Here is a 20,204-nt window from a genome sequence, read left to right as displayed (position 1 = left end):
TGGTACAATTTTAGTTTTTTCACAATTGTTTCTTAGACATTTTAGCATCTATCATATGGATTGTGCTTATGGTTCATGGGTAGATTGGAATAGTGTTCGCATTAAATGGCTGGTATACCAGGACTGTATCACATTGAAGGAGTAACCAGCCAACCACCCATTATATTCCTTTCTGTGAACCAAGCAAGTATACTCTTCAGTTGCACAAACTGTGTGACAATAGATGGACATGCCTAAAGTGTGTCCATACAACGGGCAACTTAAGGGGTTGTCCAAACCAGAAATTTTACAACTGTCCCAATCAGAAACATAACTTCCCCTAACTGTAGACATGGAGTGACAAAGTGTTGGGGAGGAGCTTGGTGGCATTTAGGGGCGGAGCACAGCGTGAAGCCCCTAAAGCCCTTTTCAGCTAATTTGCATACAAATAAAAGACTGATTTTCATCAAAATGGAGCTGCAATGCAGAATAAGAAAGGCACCTTTGTCAAGTCTAGTAGCTGCCCTACAAGGTACTGTCATTAGTTCAATATTGATTTTCTTGCTGATAGACTCCCTTTAAGCTCACTGAGGGAAACCAACCAATACCACCCATAAAAAGGGAGCACAAGTGAAAAATTCGCAAATTACCTTTCAGTATATTCTATAGGTATTAGTTGTCGGCCTATCCTTGATTGCTAACTGTTCCGGAATCAGTAGAGCAGCACTTACTGAATGCAAAGAGTTGGAGGTGGTGAAAGGTCCCTTATAATTGATGGCCTTTCCTAAGAATACCTATCCCATCCATTTATATAAGCCTAGAAAACCCCTTTAAAATGCACTATATTTATCTTTCAGTCGGCCACTGTGATAGATCTCATGCACTGACTGTCTAGCTTAGGTTTGCACTTTTTCTAGTTTGCAGATTTCTAAATCTAAAACAGGATTAGTTAATCTGCCACGTTTTTTTTTTTTTTAACTTTATTTTCTGTACCCAATGCCAAATATGCAATATCTTCCAAGCTCTTATGCTAAATCTTAAATTACACAGCAGTAAATAGTTGACTCATGAACATTATCTCATTTGAGGCATCTTAGACTAAGAATCTGTGTATACATAGATAGGCGCTGCTTTCCATTTATCCTAAATGCCCATTAGCTGACCCCCTTTGTGCTGGCAGAGTAATATGAAAGTGGTTTTTTTGTTATTCCGCTCTGGCAGAAAAACATTTTACAGCAATAAAGGACAATTAAAACCTCATTTAGAAACCCTGTGTGCAAATTTCCATAAATGGGACAGTAAAAGTCTATTTAACAAAGTCATGATGTTTAAGGCTAAGGTCACCGGATGGACAGTCTATTCATTTATAGGTTGGATTATTGTCTGTAGAGTAATTTCCTGGGTTTACTGTACTGCACATGAAACCCAAGGACCTCTGATTATTATAACACTGTGTATATGTAATACTGAATATATTCGCATATGGGTCACTGTGATGTTATATCTCTGTAGTGGTCTGTAGATAGTATAGAAGGTCGTAGTGTATAGGAATGGCGAGCTTGTGCTTAGGTATATACTGCTATTCTCATAGTGAGCCTTTTAACGCATGGTTGTAGTTGTATTGGTCACCACATAAGAGTCACCTATATACTGTCATTTTTTGCTGAAAAGAGTGTATAAGGTTACAATTCAGTGAATAACAAGCACCACTTTTCCCATTGGGTCTGATTGGCATATCATAAATTATTAAACTGGAACCCCTTCAAGCCTTGGTGTTGTTAAAGCAGATCTCCAATTCTAAAATAACTTTTCATATTAGTATAGGTGAATATAAGAAACTTTGTAATATAGCTTATTTAAGAAATATGTTTCCTTCTCCATTTATTAAGCGGTTCTCTTCCCGTTTCCTTATACTTAGACTCATATCCCACATCCTCACTTCTCACATGGAAGTCTAAGGAGAGGGGAGGGAGGAGGACAAGGCAGCTGCTAGTTAGTTAGTTAATGTATTTATAGGGATCCTATCATACGGATCATATCATATCCTATCAAACGCTTTTTTTTCTCATTAACACATCAGAATAGCCTTAAGGAAGGCTATTCTTCTCCTACCTTTTGTTGTCTTCTCATAAGAATGAATTGACCAGCGTTGATTGGCCAGTGTACAGTATTCAGCCAATCAACGCTGGTCCTGTCGGAGGCTCGTCTGTGAGGAGGCGGAGTCTAAAATCGTACCACAATGGAGACTGCTGTGGTCCGATCTTAGACTCCGCCTCCTCACAGACGAGCCGCCGGCAGAACCAGCGTTGATTGGCCGAATGCTGTACACTGGCCAATCAACGCTGGTCAATTCATTCCTATGAGAAAAAGTCAGCTCCCTCGTAACAGCAAGCTGCCAGCTCTCCTGACTAGCAAGGACGAACCTGCAGCAAATCAACGCTGGTTCTGCAGCAGGCTCGTCTTTGCTAGTTGAGAAAGCTGGCAGCTTGCTGTTACGAGGGAGCTGACTTTTTATCAGCGCAACTGCAAGCGCTGTGCAGTTAAAGCGCACGGACCCCATAGAGTATAAAGGGGTCCGTGCTCTTTAACTGCACAGCGCTCCTACTAAACACTCTCCTCCTGCTACTCATGGACTTGGTAACTCTCCTTTAGTCGAATAGTGGTTTCCCCTGAAACAAGCATTTTTTCCCATAGACTATAATGGGATTCTATATTCGATCGAGTAGTCGAATATTGAGGCTCTACTCAAAACAAATATCGAATCTCGAATATTCTACTGTTCACTCATCTCTAGTTACTAAGAACTTAAAAGTTGAAAACTTTTGATCAAATCAAGTTCTTCAGACTTTTCTCAGCCTTTGCTGGTAGGAGATGTGGTGAGGGCAGGGTCACTGTCCCCCAACAGATTGATCATTTATGCCACTTTGGCGCAGCCAGCATAAATTCACGGCCTTAGATTCAGTACATCTGATAAGAGAAGGGGTGCGTCTCCTTGTAAATGAGGTTCACCTTCTGCCGGTGCTGGGAAAATGAAGACTTCTGATGAAAGTTGCCCCAACATATCCTATTCTGTAGAAGAATTTCATATACGTGCCAGTACCGAGCAGATTAGGCCCGGCAGGAGAAACATGTAGTGTTATTTATAATATCTTGATCCTATTTTTGTGTTTGCAGGATAAATTATTGCCTATTATGTCATTGTGAGAATTAGATGCGCCTAAGACTTTGATGCTGGATTGTGTGGATTACTGTCTGCACAAGTAATGAGGACATTATGGGGATCTGTTTTTCTAACTCATAGTAAAGCAAAAAATTCTGACATTTTCCTCGCTGTGTCATGAGTTTGGTATGAGGCTTTATCACACCCTGCTCTTGATGTTTATCTCTAGTATGTAGGGATCCTTCTGAGATAGTATACGAGGACTTGTAAGATATATAGCGTGAATTAAAGACTTAAGGCCGGTTCATTTTCTATAAAAAGTAATTGCTTTGGATGAAGCCAATCCATATCCATGATGTCACTGCCATGTTTGTTCATCGCTAGGTCTATTCTGGATTCTACGATTCTATGTTACATACTACTGGTTAAGTGATTATTATTGACCTTTGTTATAATGTATACAGACAGTGTACAGCTATGGCTAGGTGTACAGTCATATATACAAGTCATTTCTTCCTGCTTGGTGTATATACTTATCAATTCCCTCCTTACCATTCCTTTACATGCTCCTCAGAGCCAAGAGGTCTGCTTGTATTGCATTTACCCTTTTCTTCTTTTCTATTAAAATGCTGAATGATTTTGTTGGACTATGTATCCAGAATCACAAGTGTTAGAGATGGCCCGGGAGTGGGAAAAAGGGCTTGTGTTTGTCCCTAAACAGTCCATGTGCTCTTCCCTGTATCACAGCTTAGTGCCATTGTTGTGGATGGTTGTGAATTGCATTCCCACTACCAACTACACAGTGTTCCTGAATCACAGCGCAGTCCACTGTGTAGTGACCATTCCATGTTATAGCATTATATATTTGCAGTAACCATGGATGGCCACTACACAGTATAGGGCACTGTGCCTCTACCCAGTACTGTGTAGCTGGTTCCAATGTGGAAGGCCAACAAGTCAGCTCTTGAATTGGGTGCCAGGACTCCCAGAAAACCCCTTTAAAGAAGACCTGTCAACTCAGCTACAATTCCAGACCATAGTTTCTCAGGCTAAGTTTACATCTAGTTGGAGCAGCGCTGGAGTCTTGGGTTCAAATCCTGCCAAGTACCACATCTGCAAGGAGTTTGTATGTTCTCACCATGTTTGTGTGGATTTCCTCCCATACTGCAAAGACATACTGATAGGGAAAAATGTAGATTCTGAGCCCTATGTGGGACTCACAATCTATATAAAAAATTTTAAAAAATCTACATTATACTGTTCTATAAATTTATGAATAAATTGACAACAGGGCGTTATCATTCCCCTTCTTAAAGGGATATTTTCCTACACAGTGTGACACTGTCAGCACTGGTTGGACAGTATTATAGTGTATGGGGACAAAGTCCCAATTGGTAACAACAAGTTGCCATTCTGTTCACAGATTTCTTGAAGGAATAATAGAGGTACTGCCTAATGTACATTTATAAAATAAGATGGTGCAGAATTGTCACAAATTTTTGCTAAACCATATATCAGGAAAGGTAACAGGTCCTCTTTAATAAGCAGAATATCTTACACTTACAGTAACAGCCCGAGTCCTGCTTTCTACTAAAAACAATATTCTCCTTTCCACTGAAAATCGTGATTCTCCACAAAAGGAAATACTCAGATTCAGAAAAAGAAATTAATCGTTGAAGAATAAAAGGTGAACGTGTTCCAGGAAACAGCGATTTCATTATGTTTCCTTTATGGCATACTTTCTAAACTTTGTAATACTTCTGCGACTTTCTGTCGGCGGTGAAGGTGGGAAACCTTTCCATATGACATCACCAATTATGTCTACTTAGATACTGAATTCCTGCAACGTATTTTACATTATAAAGGGCTGAAATGGAAAGCTATGAGAGCTATGCTTTGAAGTTGAAATGTGACTGCTTGAAAGCCTGTTTAGAGAGTGGTAGATTGATGGGATGGGTATTTAGTAAAGGTGGTAGACATTAAGGTGGAAGAGTAATTCAAGCTTAACTTCAAAGGAAAGAAAGCACATCTGATATGGAAATCTCTGTCATATAGTAATAAGCACAATTATTTGTCCAGTCATAGGTTTCATTGGCATGTATGATTGTTGTTCTTCTAAGGTATACGGGTACTTTTCGTAACGAGAAGGAATGTACGCGATTGCTAAAAAGTTATTGCTTTGAAGCTGTCTTCTTACAATGCTCTAGAGCAGAGGTCCCCAGCACGTTATAGGTAATAAGCTACTTACAGATACAAAATATGGCGCTCAACCACATTGGGTATTAATGCCTTTGTAGAAAATGAGTTTTTACTGACCTATCGTTAGGATAGGTCATCAACTGAAGATTGGTGGGGGGTTTAACACATGGCTACCCCCTGGAGATAAGCTGTGTGAAGCCATTTCAGTTTCACAGGCCATGTGACATCTTGTTCGTTGGTCACAAGACCTGTTCGCAGCTCAATCCAATTCAAGTCAATGAGCCAAGCTGTGATACCATGAACAACTGCTATACAAATGTATGGTGTGCTTGATAAGTAATGAAGAGGCCACAGCACTAACCTAAATGGCAGATGTCGGACCCTTTCCATTCTTCAACTGATGACCTATCCTAAAGATAAGTCATCGGTTATTAAACTTATAAAACCCTTTAACTGCCACTGGCATAGTTTTGGTTCTGATACCAAATTTTAGTAACACTATTAGAGCTCCGGTGCAACTAGTGCATAATAATATCAGCAGTTGGCAACAGTCCAGGAGCCGCATGCAAGTGGCCCATAACACCCAAAGCCATTGGTTGTTTGACATCTCTCACAATTTTTAAGTCTATTGCAGAATACATTGTAACTCATCACACTTGTAGTGCTGTAGTAGAAGCGGGGTGATCCATAGTGTTTCATTTCCCAGATCAGATCATTGAGGACTGAGGGTTATATCTGCCAATGAAATTGTTTGTTTGTTCTTATTAAATTGCAAATAATAATAATAGTAGTAATAATAATAATAATAATAATAATAATAATAATAATAATAATAATAATAATAATATTATTATAATAATATAATAATTAGGTCAACTTAGTAAGTAGATGTGATCCTCTAGTATAGCTTACTCACTCATGTTTCCCAAAGTACAATATATAATATTACTATTTTTTTCAATTTCTTATTTAATTTATTACTCTATAGGTCAAGTAAGTCCTTCCTGTTTTGTGTTTTAGGATATTCAAGCAGAAATTGATGCCCATAATGACATTTTTAAAAGCATTGATGGAAACAGGCAGAAGATGGTAAAAGCTTTGGGAACGTCAGAGGAAGCCGCATTGCTTCAGCATAAACTTGATGATATGAATCAACGCTGGAAAGATCTAAAGGACAAATCATCTAATATCAGGTAAAAAAAATCTAAATATATTTCTTTAAGAATTTCTTTAAAATTGATTGAAAACCATTCCAAGTGGCTACCTCATGAAGCTGACTGAGAGAATGCCAAGAGTGTAGAAAGCTGTCATAAAAGCAAAAGTGGTCAAACCACGGTGTTTACGCCACGTCGGGCCCCCGCCTAAAATATAAAATCACATATACTTGAATGAGCAATTCTGTAAAATCCAGAGCAAGCAGAACCTTTACCCAGTTTATATTTGACTTGAAAATAGACGTCTCCTTTATCTATTGCAGTTAAGGATCTACAGATAGGCGTTTTCAATAGCTTTAATTTGTGAGAACGGTTAAACACACTCCATCTTGCACAATACAATGTGAATTGCTTGCTCTCAGGTTGAAATGGCTTCGGATATGGTCTTTTAACTTACAAAACCGCCTTTTAATGGATCGATATATACTTCTTTTATACTTTGCATGAAAGGCTTTTGAAACCTCCAAGTCCTTGCGTTCAAAGGCTATCTTGACACCCTTCAATCTGAAAAGAACAGTTTTATATCTGCGATAAGGAACGTCTGGTTAAAAACTTAGACCTTACCCGTGTCCATTGTGCAGTCAGATAGCAGCCATGTGTATATACAGTAATTGACATAGAGAGTATTGCTGCTCATTAGCTCCATTTAGCTTGTACTTCAGCGAGTAGGAAACACATTCTGTACATTATGTCATTTAGATAATTAGACCACAATTATACCACAAAACAGCCTTGTTGTAGATAGACGCTGCCCCTGCCATAAGCTGATCGCCACAGACCCAGCTCCTCCGCTGCCCAGCAGTCAGCTGTCATTACCTGGACACGTTGCGCTCGGTCATTTACTATTGCACGTGGACTATATAAATGTCAGCCATGAATGCTAGGTTCTCCAAAGTAACAGCTGCTTTTTGTGAGAGGGTCTTTGCTCTGGTACATATGATGTCCATATATCCTAATAGGGCGTATGGAGAGGGGTTGTCATCAGGAGATAAGCCTCTTAATGTGTCTCCTTGATGGCGTACATGTATAGAAATTCCTGTGATCGGTCTTTGTTATAGAAGCTTTATGCTATACTACCACATCTATACTGTCCAACGTCATGGGAGAATAGATTGTGAAGGACAGATATTCTGAGAGTCTATGGTTAGAAAGAAGATACAATATAAGCAGTAAATAATTTTATTATATATATATATATATATATATATATATATATATATATATATAATAAAATTATTTACTGCTTATATTGTATCTTCTTTCTAACCATAGACTCTCAGAAACTCTCGTTTGCTATATATATACACACACAACCCTGCGGTACCTAAAGCCAGTCTGGTCAGAGACTAAGGCCTCAAGCACACAGCTATATGTCTCCTTGCGTGCAGAGCTACGGCGTGGGACTCTACACTACCGCCATATTTCTTTGATTTAATATGCAGACACATGGAGGTTTTTCTGTCCGCTTCGAAGCCTACGTTCACATAAAAATGGAAAAAAACTACTTTGAAAAATGGATGAACAGTCTGTTTTCTGTATCTGTGGGTCATTGGATTACATGGATCTCTCATAGACTTCAGTCTATTGAAGGACCCAGGAAAATGTTCAAAAATTAGAACATGTCCTATTTTTTCACGGTATCTTAAAAAGGACCGTTAAAGACGGCCATGTATATAAGCACAACTAAAAACACCCATTAATGCTTCCTATGATAATGAGGAAACTTCCTCTAGGAGCATACCGAATCCCATACAACATATGACAAGGCACCATACTGCAGCACAGGGGTGCCATCTGACCATGCTCTCTGTATGGCAGGGATCGGCCTGTTCTGCACTGTGAACTACAACTCCCAGCATGTTCCATGCACTTCTATGGTTAGCTCAAACAAGAGCAGAGCAAGTATGTGCTCTGGGAGTTGTAGTTCCACAATGGTGGAAATCCCAAAGGTTTTCTTATCACAGGTATATGGCATTGCAGCTCTATCTTTCTCACAAAAGAAGCAAATTCTCAAATTTTCTGGTCACTTTCTAGTAAGATTCTATTCCGTAACCCCTAGATCAGTAGTCTTATTCTTATTATTATTACTAGCCTCTGCCCGCGACTTTATCTGCCGGTTGTTAGAGTGGATGATCCACCTATATTCAGCAAATTGCTGCCGTCGATGGTTTTCCGACTCCGGCGTTTCGGCAGCTCTCAAACTGTCCTGCTGCTGAACTTGTTGTTTGCACCGTGCCTGTGATTGTTCCGGCATCTCAGCAGCTCGCTGGGAAGCAATATAACGAGCGTGTTGTTGGCGTTGATGATCCGCATGCGCCAGCGTTTCAGCAACTCTCAAGCTGGCCTGCCGCTGAACTCGTTCCTGGCGCTGTGCCCGTGATTGTTGCAGCATCTCAGCAGCTCGCTGCAACGCTATATAATGCATGTGTTGTTGGCGTCAATGATTTCCCTCAGCTGCGCTTGAGGAGAACTCTGTTGACTTCTGGCTACCTTCATTGCTGTCATTGTTTGCGACAAATTAGATTTTCTTTTTCCAGCATGTTTAAAATTGACAAACTGCCAATTTGCATTAAAGGTGTTTGCCCATGTCATTTTGTCTGCACTGTCTGGAGCAGATGAGATAATATGCAAATGTATGTACACAATCCATTGAGGGTTAGCGTGTGTTTACACAGAGAGATAACAGCCCTGGGAGCTGAGATAAGTCTGCTGCAGGAGCAGTGTAATATAGTATGTGAACATAAATTCATAACAGTCGCGAAGCCATGTCATTTACTAGGATAAAAAGTAGCCTATATTTTATCGAGGTTACAATCTATCTATGTGCCAAATTTAATTCAAATCCGTTCAGCCGTTTTTGCGTGGTTGACTAACAAACATCCAAACTTTCACATTTATAATATTAGTAGGATTAATCACTTTGAGAAATCTCTGTAAACATTAATATGGTTACTACTGACTTATTCTATTAGAAAGCAGTCTATTGTATAAAATGCTGTATCTGGAGAGTAGGATACTGCTGCATACAGAAGGCAAACACATTCTGCAGCACTATATACAGACAAAGTGAGATATCACAGGGTAATAAATTAATCATAAATTCACACTATAAGAATAAAGAACTGTCTTGTTCACAAGAGCTTACAATCTATCATATTACATTTCAGTAGTTTATACTAAAAACTTTAAATTGTTTGGAAATCCCGACTAGCCAGGTTTGGTCGCCCTTAAAAATCTTTTTTTGGTGATTTTCTATTCTTTTGCCACCCAGACAAGTAAGCCTATATTGCACTGCTCAGAGCTCTGCACTCTTTGACCTTTTTGATTTTCTCTATTGCAGAACACACTTGGAAGCCAGTGCCGATAAATGGAATTGTTTGCTAAAATCTCTGGAAGAACTTATTTGTTGGTTGGATGTCAGAGACGAGGAGCTGAAGAAACAAATGCCCGTGGGAGGAGACGTTCCCACTGTACAACAGCAGTATGATTTTTGTAAGGTAAGGGGAAGACATTTCTGAAAGGTTATGATTAGGGATGAGCGAATAGTATTCGAAACTATAGTTTCGTAAACCTCGCTCCAATAGGAATGAATGGAGGCAGATAAACACCAATGGGTTAAGCGCTGTCCGTCCGCGTCGGCCGCTTACATGCGTTCCTATGGAGCGAGGCATACAAAACTATAGTTTCGAATACTATTCGCTCATCTCTAGTTATGATGTATTTTTATAGTATTGCAAACCGATGTATCCAGTCTAGGCATGGAGTGTGTGCAGAAGGCTTCATTTAGAAAAGATGTTTTTTTTTTTTCCCCCAAATTAATCAATCTTTTAGTTTTCTAGAACAGATACAGAAATGAAAGTTGCATTTGGTTCGTGTGGGAATCCATTGCAGTTCTCTTGTTTTGTTAGACCATCTTAGAGATTAGTTTTATTGTCTCATGAGATATATTTCCGACTTGGAAACCAGAGATAAGGAACTGCTTTCCAGACGTTTTACATATAAGTGGTGCCTGCAACGTTTCGACAAAATCCTTCTTCAGGTGTGGATGCACCAGAGACATGCACAGAAGACCTTGCACAGATGTCCTCTATGATGGGATATATTATATACTGCTGTAACGCTGTGATTTTAGCAAGTAAATGCTCCAGTGCCAGAGATATTTATGCTGTTGATTTCGGCTTCCTCACTGCACTGTCAAACATCTGTGAGGAACGCCTTCCTTTGCAGTACAAGTCCACAGAAGTGTACTGTCAGGAGGGCGTTCCTTACCATCCAATGAGGACACCGAGCTGTAACCCTGGACCCTCTGAAAATGCAGTGATATAGGTAGCTGAAACTAACGGTACCAATATCTCTGTTACGAGTGCAAATACCTGCACTGAATTCAACGTACTGCCATCTTTGCAGCAGTATATAATATGTCACATTGTAGAGGACATTAAAGATCAACTTTGGAGTCATAACTAACAATCTAACATGTCATTACTACATCATATCTTGAAGAAGGAATCTGTCAGAATCACCGCCACTAAAACCCAGATGATATACATGAACAGTCAGTACTTCTATGAAAAAGTCTGGAATGTGGTTACTTTGCTCTGCTTTCTACAGATTTGTTGGTCTTCTGGCAGTAATAAGGCTGTCTCTATAAGGTAAGCGCTCAGATGAATCAGCGGAGTGTCGCGCACTGCGGAATCCACAGCAGGGTCAAGCAGGACACTTTTGTTTTAGTGTTTCCCTTTGATCGCTGCCTCCCATTAAAATCAATAGATGCTGATTTTGAGGTGGAATCTGACAGATTCTTTTGTGTGAATATATCCTAAGATGTTAAACTATCCTACATCCTATTACACAGAACTGTGTTTAGGCCAAAGCACACAGTACAGTTCAATTCATTGATCATAGAGACAGAAAGATATTTTTAGAATAAAACATTCTCTTACATGTTCCCAAACCATTGGCGGTTCGCACACGATGGCTCGCAGCCAGGTATTCTCATGATGGGTAACTAGTGATTATTATTGTTAGTTTACAAATAAATGTTATTTAGTTTGGTCCACTAATCCTATCTACAATGTAATAATAAGTACAATGCTATACTACTCTAGTCTTGATCCTCTTATTAAAGAAATTCAGTATTACTTATATGGGGTTTTTGCAATTTAGCAGATTACTTTTAGGATGTTTCATACTAACACTATTATTTTATAGAAATATTTTTTTTCACACTTTGCACAACTCTTTTAGAATGGCCTACTCAATATAAGATGGTGGCAAAGTATTCTGTGTTGGGACATCATCTGTAAGTCACATACACAGGACTAGAACATTGAAGGTCTATCCTCAGACTAGGCCATTATATAGGTGCGGGTCTTAGCATCTCTGCTTATCAGCTGATCATACTGGGCTCGCCATTCCAACAAGATCAGTTATAACCCATAGTAATGTGAGGACTTACCTTTGCACCTAGGTACAAACTGCAATTGCAAATCAGTGCATTGGGGTCGGGCCCGATTTGTCATTTTTGACTCCGCACAACAGGAAGTGATCTGGATCTTCTCTAAATTCACTGCCCAATGTGGTTTTGCTGCCTTTAGCTATGATTGACATTTTCATCCTCTGCCTGTATCGCAGCTGTCTGAAATCTCTCTCCCCGCCAATGCACTTGCAGGCTAAATTGAATATCCAGAAAATGAAGCTGATGATCTATGCGTTGCTTCATTAGCTTGTGGCAGAAAAGTTATGTTTCTGCTCCTATTAAAGGCCCCTACTGGGAACTAATAATATTTTGGCAGGTATTTTGGCTCCCTTTAAAGTGGCACAGGAAGTTGGTGGAACTGAATGGAGCCTTGTAGTGTTCTTTATCTTATTAGGCTTTTCTTATACATTTCCTTAAAGTTTGTCTGAGCTATTCATCTTTAGTAAAGGCTGTAGTCCTTCTAATTTAGATCACTCTACAAGCATCAAATATATCATGGCTATAAAATTGATTTTCTGGCAAACATATTTGCGACGATTACAATTTCTAGGTCTTACGTTTGCAGAATTGTAGACATCACGAGAACACAGCATCAATTTGATGGTAAGGCGAGTTCTCATTGTGAGGAGTTAAATAAATTTGGATTAAACTCGCTCTGCTCTTTTTGTCTTGTGCATTACAAATCTCATTATGTGAACCAGTATTCTGCAAATAACAGCAGCAAACTCATGGCTAAGGCATGGCATCAGAGGTCAAGATTTTATTAATATCTGGTTATATTTTGTCTGTGTTAAATTACTTAGTTATAAATCACAATATTAAATTCGACCCACATTGAGGTTTTTCTATTAGGGTGAAGACGCACTTGGCAGCTGCCAGTTTGCTAACCACATGTGGCCTAGACCCTTCCTATGGACCACACAATGTTGTTGTAATACCTTTTTAGAGGTGGTTCACACTTGCACCCGGTGTCCGGTTTGTGCATTCCGTTGGGTTTCCATCTTCAGCCCCGGTGAAACTGGACAGGGGACGGAAACCCGGCGGTCAATTTTAAAAAACATTCACTTGAATGGGTTTGCAAAGGTGACCTCCCGTGTGCGTCTTCTGCCTGTCCAGACACAAAGTCCTGCATGTCCAACTTTGTGTCCAGCTAGAGAGGCAGCAGGCAGACATGGGCGGTCACCTTTACACACCAATTCAAGTGAATGGGTTTTAAAATTGACCACCGGGTTTCCGTCCCCTGTCCAGCTATATAGGAGAGAGGGACCCATCCTAGTGTTGTGTTCACTACCACATCCCTATTCGATCATTTTATCCTCCTTCTTCCTTCTATATGAAAATTTTGCCATGACCTTGGGGGTTCCAATCTACCTTTCGTTTGTTAGCCTTGCAGTTCCTGTAGGAACCCATTAAGACCATTGATCGGATCAACATATCCTATGGCATCTTCCACCTAATGCACTCCCACCAATTGCACCAATCTTTGTGACCGCTACCTCTGTTCCCCCAAAGCTATGACATTGGCCTTTCTCCTATCTGACCCTGTCCCTTGGCACATAAAGCAAATAACTGAAAATCCACATGAAATGCAGCTGCTTTAATGCACTGCCCTCCCCCCTGATAAGGATGTATGGGTTCTTTGTAGCTGTCTTACATTTGGTTTTTGTAACTTTTCCTTTTATACTTTGTGTTAACATTTCCAGCCAGGCTTGAAACACTGGTTCAACGTTCTCACTTGTCGCTGCCACAATAAAGCTGTTTTATGTTTGTGGAGTCAATTCCCCGATGGTACATAACTGAAACGCCATTGCCTGAGCTGTACACATCGTGTTTTATGTGGGAGGATGATTTTTTGCTGTAAATGAACTACAGATTTGTGCACGCACATAGTTCCCTTAAATGTGCCGTACTGAGCATCTTAAATTAATACAGTTGAGTTATTATCTGAGCTGACAAACATTATCAGAGGCATTGTTATGGCAAGTCAGCAGCACATCCTTCATTTCTTATTTCAATCAAAATCTCTAAACTGCTGATTTTTCCAGATTTTTAACTTTTCTTTGAACAAATGTACTTTTGGCTAAATTAAAGGAGTTGTCGAGGATTGCAAAAAGGATGTTTTTTTTTTTCAGAAACAGCCCCACTTGAATGGGAATGAGCTGCAATACCAGACGTAACCCATAGATAGTAGTGGCGCTGTATCCAACAAAAATCCTTTATCTAATCCTAAGCAACCTCTTTAATTTGGTCTAAAGCTAATCCTTGACCCCCTATAGCTTTAGATCCTATACTGTACAAAACACACAACACTACCCCAATATTCTGATACAGCTACACATGTCAATCACTAAGAAACACACAAGGGAATGGCGGAGTTGGGGGAGGGGGGGGATCACAGGACAGAAGTTATATTGAAAGACAGCACACCAAAGGAAAAGGGAGAAGAGAGTTGTATCAGTCTTCTTCTTCATTAAAGTCCAGACTGTCCATGATTCCTTCAATAGTTTATGGAAAATGTATCACAGTATGCTTGCATACATTGCCAAAACCTGACACAAACCCATTAGGTTCTATTGGTACCCATTGTTCGATGGCGAAAGTCAACTAGCCAGGAAGGCAGAGAAGCGTTTTAGGTAGCTTGGGCATCAACTCTGGAAATCCAGCATCTACAGTATTAAGTAAATAGTAGGGGCAAATACTTTTTTTTTTTTTTTTAGAGAGATTACAAAAATTGTAGTAAAGCTGTAAAATTTGTTTGAAACTGAGCCAACTTGCTCTTGTCATTTTTTTTTCTATATTTTAGTCTATTAAGAGGATATTTTGGCTCAGGTACATTAAATGGGACATGGAAGGTTTATGACAGTTTTAAATAGAGTGTTCATCATTGCTCGGTAATGGGATTCAATCAATGTGTGCCGTATGTTCTCCTATATAAAATCATTAGGACAAATTGTCTTTTATAAAGGAGAATCATAGCCATGGACTTTAATATCATTTATTTTATAAATATGCCTGCACCTCGTTTAGGAATCCGAGTCATTATGTGGAAAATTCTTTGGTCGCTTCTTTAAAAAGTTCTAGTGTCATATAGTATAGAAAATATTATATATATATATATATATATATATATATATATATATATATATATATATATCCTTTATTTCCTCATGATGATGTCATGGTATGTGGTATGTTATGTTTCAGTCAGTTCAACTTAGTGGGACCTTTCGCAAGCCTAATTGGGACCTTGGTCAAGCTCATGGGGTTAAGAAAAGTTTGATCAGTTTTCCTAAAACATTGCACCAAAGTCTAGATCCCCATATAGATATTAAAGGATGGACACTAGAGACTTAAACACTGCCCATGAGAGTGGCCCAAAGCAAAATCAGTTAAGTGACATAGAATTCCCATTGAATGTGTACAATTAGACCAGTAGTAGGCAACCTTGAGTAAAACTACAATTCCCAGCATGCATACTTGCTCTGATGTTCTTGTAACTCCCATGACAGTGAATGGAGCATGTTGGGAGTTGGAGAGCCGAAGGTTGCTGCTGACACTTGATGTAGGCAATACTAAAAATGTAATACCCCTTTAGGCTAAAGCTCCATGTTGTCGAAACACAGCTTTTTTTTGTTGTAGATTTCTTGAGCCAAAGCGAGGAGTGGATTGAGCAAAAGATAGACTATATCTTCTCCATTTCTTTTGTAGCCATTCTTGGCTTTGGTTCAAAAAACCACAATAAAATCTGCAACTAAAAAGCTGCATTTCCTTTAACGTGGGGCTTCAGCCTAGAATTGCTTTTAGATTATATTACTACATGCCAGTCAGCCATGTTGTGTTTGTTGCCTAGTTGTATTGTGCAGTGTGTCAGCACGACATACAATTTCCTGAAGTAGGCAAATGCATCTTATTTACTGTCTGCAGTCTGTTGAGGAAGGCGCATAAGATACAAACACTAAATGTAATGAACCGCTCAGGCACCAGAATAACAATACATGTCACTGAGTAATTCACATGGAAAATGCAGCCTCCTGAAATCAATATAGTAGCTATGGTCTTTGTCGTGACTTCCTTCCATCTCATTGATCATGCTTGAAGTGAGTAGGTGGTCAGTGATTCTCAGCATTCTTGATCATTCCATAATTCACTTCATATTTTAACATTTTTACATCTTAGGTCAGTAAATCACAGTAGGTAGACAACACTATAGTCTGGTGTAACCTGCCCAGCCAAATCCATATCAGCTTTTATAACATTTATAGTATATATGAGATGGGAAATTAAATTATGAGCCTGTTAAATCACCTGCCGCTCCATTGCTGCCATTCCAGTGGTCGTTACTTGTTTGCAGTGATGACATCACAGTCTACAAACATGCCCTCTGCAGCTAATCAGTGACATCAGCAATCTCATGCGTACACTGCTGAGGTCAGTGATTGGCTGCAGGGGTCACATGAGAAGTTGGGGACGTTTGCAGCCAGCTAGACAAAGACCAGAGGCGTAAAGAACAGAAAGATCTGAGTGGTTTTTTTTTTCCATTTAGCACATTCTCTCGCTTTGAACAACTTTTTTTATTATCTTGCAAAATCCAAACTCACATTTACTTGTGCTGACCTTTACTCATCGCCTGACACATAAAATATTCCGTAAAAATATTGTGGTTGTGTTTATTGTACATGTGCTTTCATACTGTTCACAAAATACGAATAGTCTGAATAGTCTGAATAATGCATCTATTCCTGCCGTGCTTTTAGGTAAGTACTTAGAAAAACTGTATTTTATGATGGAGTCGGCCTATGAGCATGGTATAAGGACGAAGGAAATGTTCTTTAATGAATTATCCAGTCCTCCTTGCAATCTTAAAGGGAGCATACATCTCCCACATGTAATGTGAAAGGAGCCCGCATTTAGCTTAGCATCTAAAATGGTCTTATTTTTAGGTTTTATAAGCTTTCAAATTTCTTGTGTGTTGCTAAAAAAAAAAAAAAAACTTAAATGCTGAGACGTAACAAATGACTATGGGGACCCGTAGGAAAACGTGTGATGGGGCCACACTCTACTATGACCGCCGTAGGCTAAGGCCCCACGTAGTGAGCCACAGCCAAAAATCATTGTGGAATATACTGTGGTGGACAGTTGTTTGCGCAGCACATTTCACAGAAAAACCGCCCTATTATACCTATACAGAAAACGCTGGAATTTCTATAGGTATGATTGACTTGCTGCAGTTTATAAAAAATGCAAAGTTTTTTTTAAATCGCGGCATTTCCACTCCTGATATTTTTCTGCAGTGTATGGATGGGGTTAGCAAGTTACAGGTACTGTAAAACACTGCAGTTTTTGCTGCTGCCAAATTGCAGCATTTTCGCAACGTGGGGCCCCGGCTTTAAGCAGCATATTCAAGACTTGAAATGTATGTATGTTATTTTGGTCAGCTTCACACCCAGGGATAATGCACATATTGATTATACAGTACACATAATGCACGTAGTGTTGCAAGAGTACATGAATAATGCACACAGTGATGTCACAGTACTGAGATAACACACAGTGATGTCAACATACAGATATAATAGAAACAGTGATGTCATAGTACAGGGATAGTGCATACAGTGATGTCACAGTACAGGGATAATATACACAGTGATATCACATGTGGGGAATCACTCAGGTAGATGCCTGGCAGCAGTGCAGGAAACAGGGACATAGAGACTGAGTTGCACTCAAGTTCAGTATTTATTCACTTCTTGTGCATAAACTGCCCTTACTGCACAAACAAACAAAACAAAAGCCTTCCCGGCTGAGAACTAACTATAACAAAAGAAACTGTACCCTGACTATACAGGAGCCTGGCTGCCAGACTCGAGCCCTGCTAGCAACCACGGGTGGCACAGTACCTGGTGTGAAGGTTCAGTTCACACAGGAACTCTCAGCTTTGTCAGTGTGGTGCCACACTCCTAGTCCTGACACAGTCTATATCAGGCCTTAATTAGACAGCTGACCTCCCTGGTTTGGGTCTTAAACATACACCCTTTAGCTGCCTGGCTGGAATATACATGTCCTCCCACACCATACCCTTCACTCTCTCACATACAGTACAAGGATAACACACAGTGATGTCACAGTACAGGGATAATACACACAGTGATGTCACAGTACAGGAATAATGTGCAAAAAGACCTCTGTGCGGTCTGTGATGCCACAACATATGTAGACAGTGATTATGATGATGATCACATGCAGGCATTATGATGTCCCATTAAAGTAATGGAGGCACATTCAGTTTTCCACATCCCCTTTCATTATCTGTAGTAATCACTAATTGCACCCTAAATCTCAGTGGAAATGTCTTATACCCTGGTAGCTATGTCCTTGAACGGGGATTCCTCATAATATTCAATCCCTTTCAGAATGTTGTCCCTGGGGCCTTCAGCTCACTGCCCCAAGGTCCAATTCCTGCCCCTCCAGCCTGCTAGATGCTGTGCCCACTGCAGGGATAATGTAGTGTTACATGGCAGCCATTCAGATGAAAGGCCATCTATTTGATTGATACAAGACCTGCCCAAGTCTGCCAGAGTGAGCGACACTTTTATAAAGTGGGTCTTCCTTCTGGCTAACAATGCCCTTTATTTGTCCTAATAAGGCATATTAAAGATAGATATCATTATGAATCCGCCCCTTTAAGTCATTTTTATTCTGCCTAAACTCTTCTGTAATTCTTCGTTCTAAAATCCCGTCCTTTAGTCTGACCATTGTTAACTCTCTACCCTGGACCTATTTAGATGCCACTTAGAAAGAATTTAATTTCCAAATGGTTAGATGGACTGACAGTAAATAATTCCTGTGGTGACATTCATGTATTCATAGGCGGTGCGGAGCATAAAGGGAGGGCTTTCTACATGATTCTCCATTCAGAGTGATTTATTAGCTAAATTATAATCCGTCTAATGAATACAAAGCTTTCTGGATCTTCAGCCAGTGAACAACATATTTCAGTTCTGCAAACTATATATTTTGTAGTACATGGTGAATATCAATGTGTTTGACTATCATTGATGTTATTTCATATTTTTATTGATGGTGATAAGTCACCCACTAAGTTATAACCTGACTATACCTGTATATTAGCCTTTATAGTATTAAGGTATATAGTGTATATGTTAGTTGTGATTGAAATATGTCTTTGTATTGAAAACTGTGATAATATAAACCACAGCACAACAACAAAAACCTGGAAACTAGAACGGGAGAAATGCAATAAATGTGTAGTGCTATATAAACATAAATTGTTGGATAATGTTATTTTAAGCACCAGTGCCAGGCAGCTGCTGCCAAGGTAACTACAAGTAGGTACAATTACCATAAGAGATGGAAATCTACGTGACAAGAACATTATTTTGCTACTGTACATATTAAGTGAACAGTCCGTACATGGAGTATTGTGTACAGCTCTGCACATCTGTCCATAACAAAATGTTGCTGAATTGCAACAGGTGTAGAGGGGGCGGCCAGGGTAGTTAAGGGAATGGGTGGACTACTATAACTACTATGTACAAGAATAGTACCGAGAGCTTTCTAATCTTTTTATATCTAGGGCTGTAACTATAACAAGGTGACATCACCATGTGTAGGGGGAGGAAGGTTAATACATCATTAATACATCATCATGTATGGGGACGCCTGGATGGTCTCACAGGACATAGAGATAGTTGTCTTTGCAGAGCGTAATATTGTACAGTATGTACTACCTTCCTGGGATAAGTGGTTGATTTTATTCCCAATTGTCATTGGAAAGTCATTTGCTTAGTAACTACCGTATATACTCGAGTATAAGCCGAGACCCCTAATTACCCCCTAATACTACAAAAAAAAAATGGGAAAGCTTATTGACTCGAGTATAAGCCTAGGGGGGAAATGCAGCAGCTACTGGAAAATTTCAAAAATTAAAATGGTCTTAGTTTTTGGGTGCAGTAGTTGCTGAGGAAGGGGAGGGGGTGTTTGGATTGTCTCTCTGCCCCTTCCCTGAGCTTGAGGACTGGGTTTTTTTCCCCCACTTGGAATTCAGCCTGGCTGAATATTGGGTATCGCAGTGCTTCTACGGTATTAACCCCTGCAGATACCCTATATATATAGTATATACGGTAGTTGGTTATTGGGTCCTGTTGGGAAACAT

General features: G+C 39.6%; 1 protein-coding gene across 5 annotated transcripts in view; it reads left to right on the top strand.

Annotated features, from left to right (window-relative positions):
* Positions 1-20,204, top strand: part of UTRN (utrophin) — a 497,025-nt gene that overhangs the window by 300,798 nt on the left and 176,023 nt on the right. For all 5 annotated transcript variants that reach the window (XM_075267488.1, XM_075267486.1, XM_075267487.1 and 2 more), the window contains 2 exons: positions 6,359-6,531; positions 9,893-10,049. In XM_075267488.1, the coding sequence (XP_075123589.1) occupies positions 6,359-6,531; positions 9,893-10,049 (330 nt within the window). The remainder of the gene's footprint in view (positions 1-6,358; positions 6,532-9,892; positions 10,050-20,204) is intronic.

Source organism: Leptodactylus fuscus, chromosome 3, assembly GCF_031893055.1.
Source record: "Leptodactylus fuscus isolate aLepFus1 chromosome 3, aLepFus1.hap2, whole genome shotgun sequence".
Lineage (NCBI taxonomy): Eukaryota > Metazoa > Chordata > Amphibia > Anura > Leptodactylidae > Leptodactylus > Leptodactylus fuscus.
Note: the sequence above shows the minus strand (reverse complement) of the source record. Positions and strands in the feature narration are given on the sequence as shown.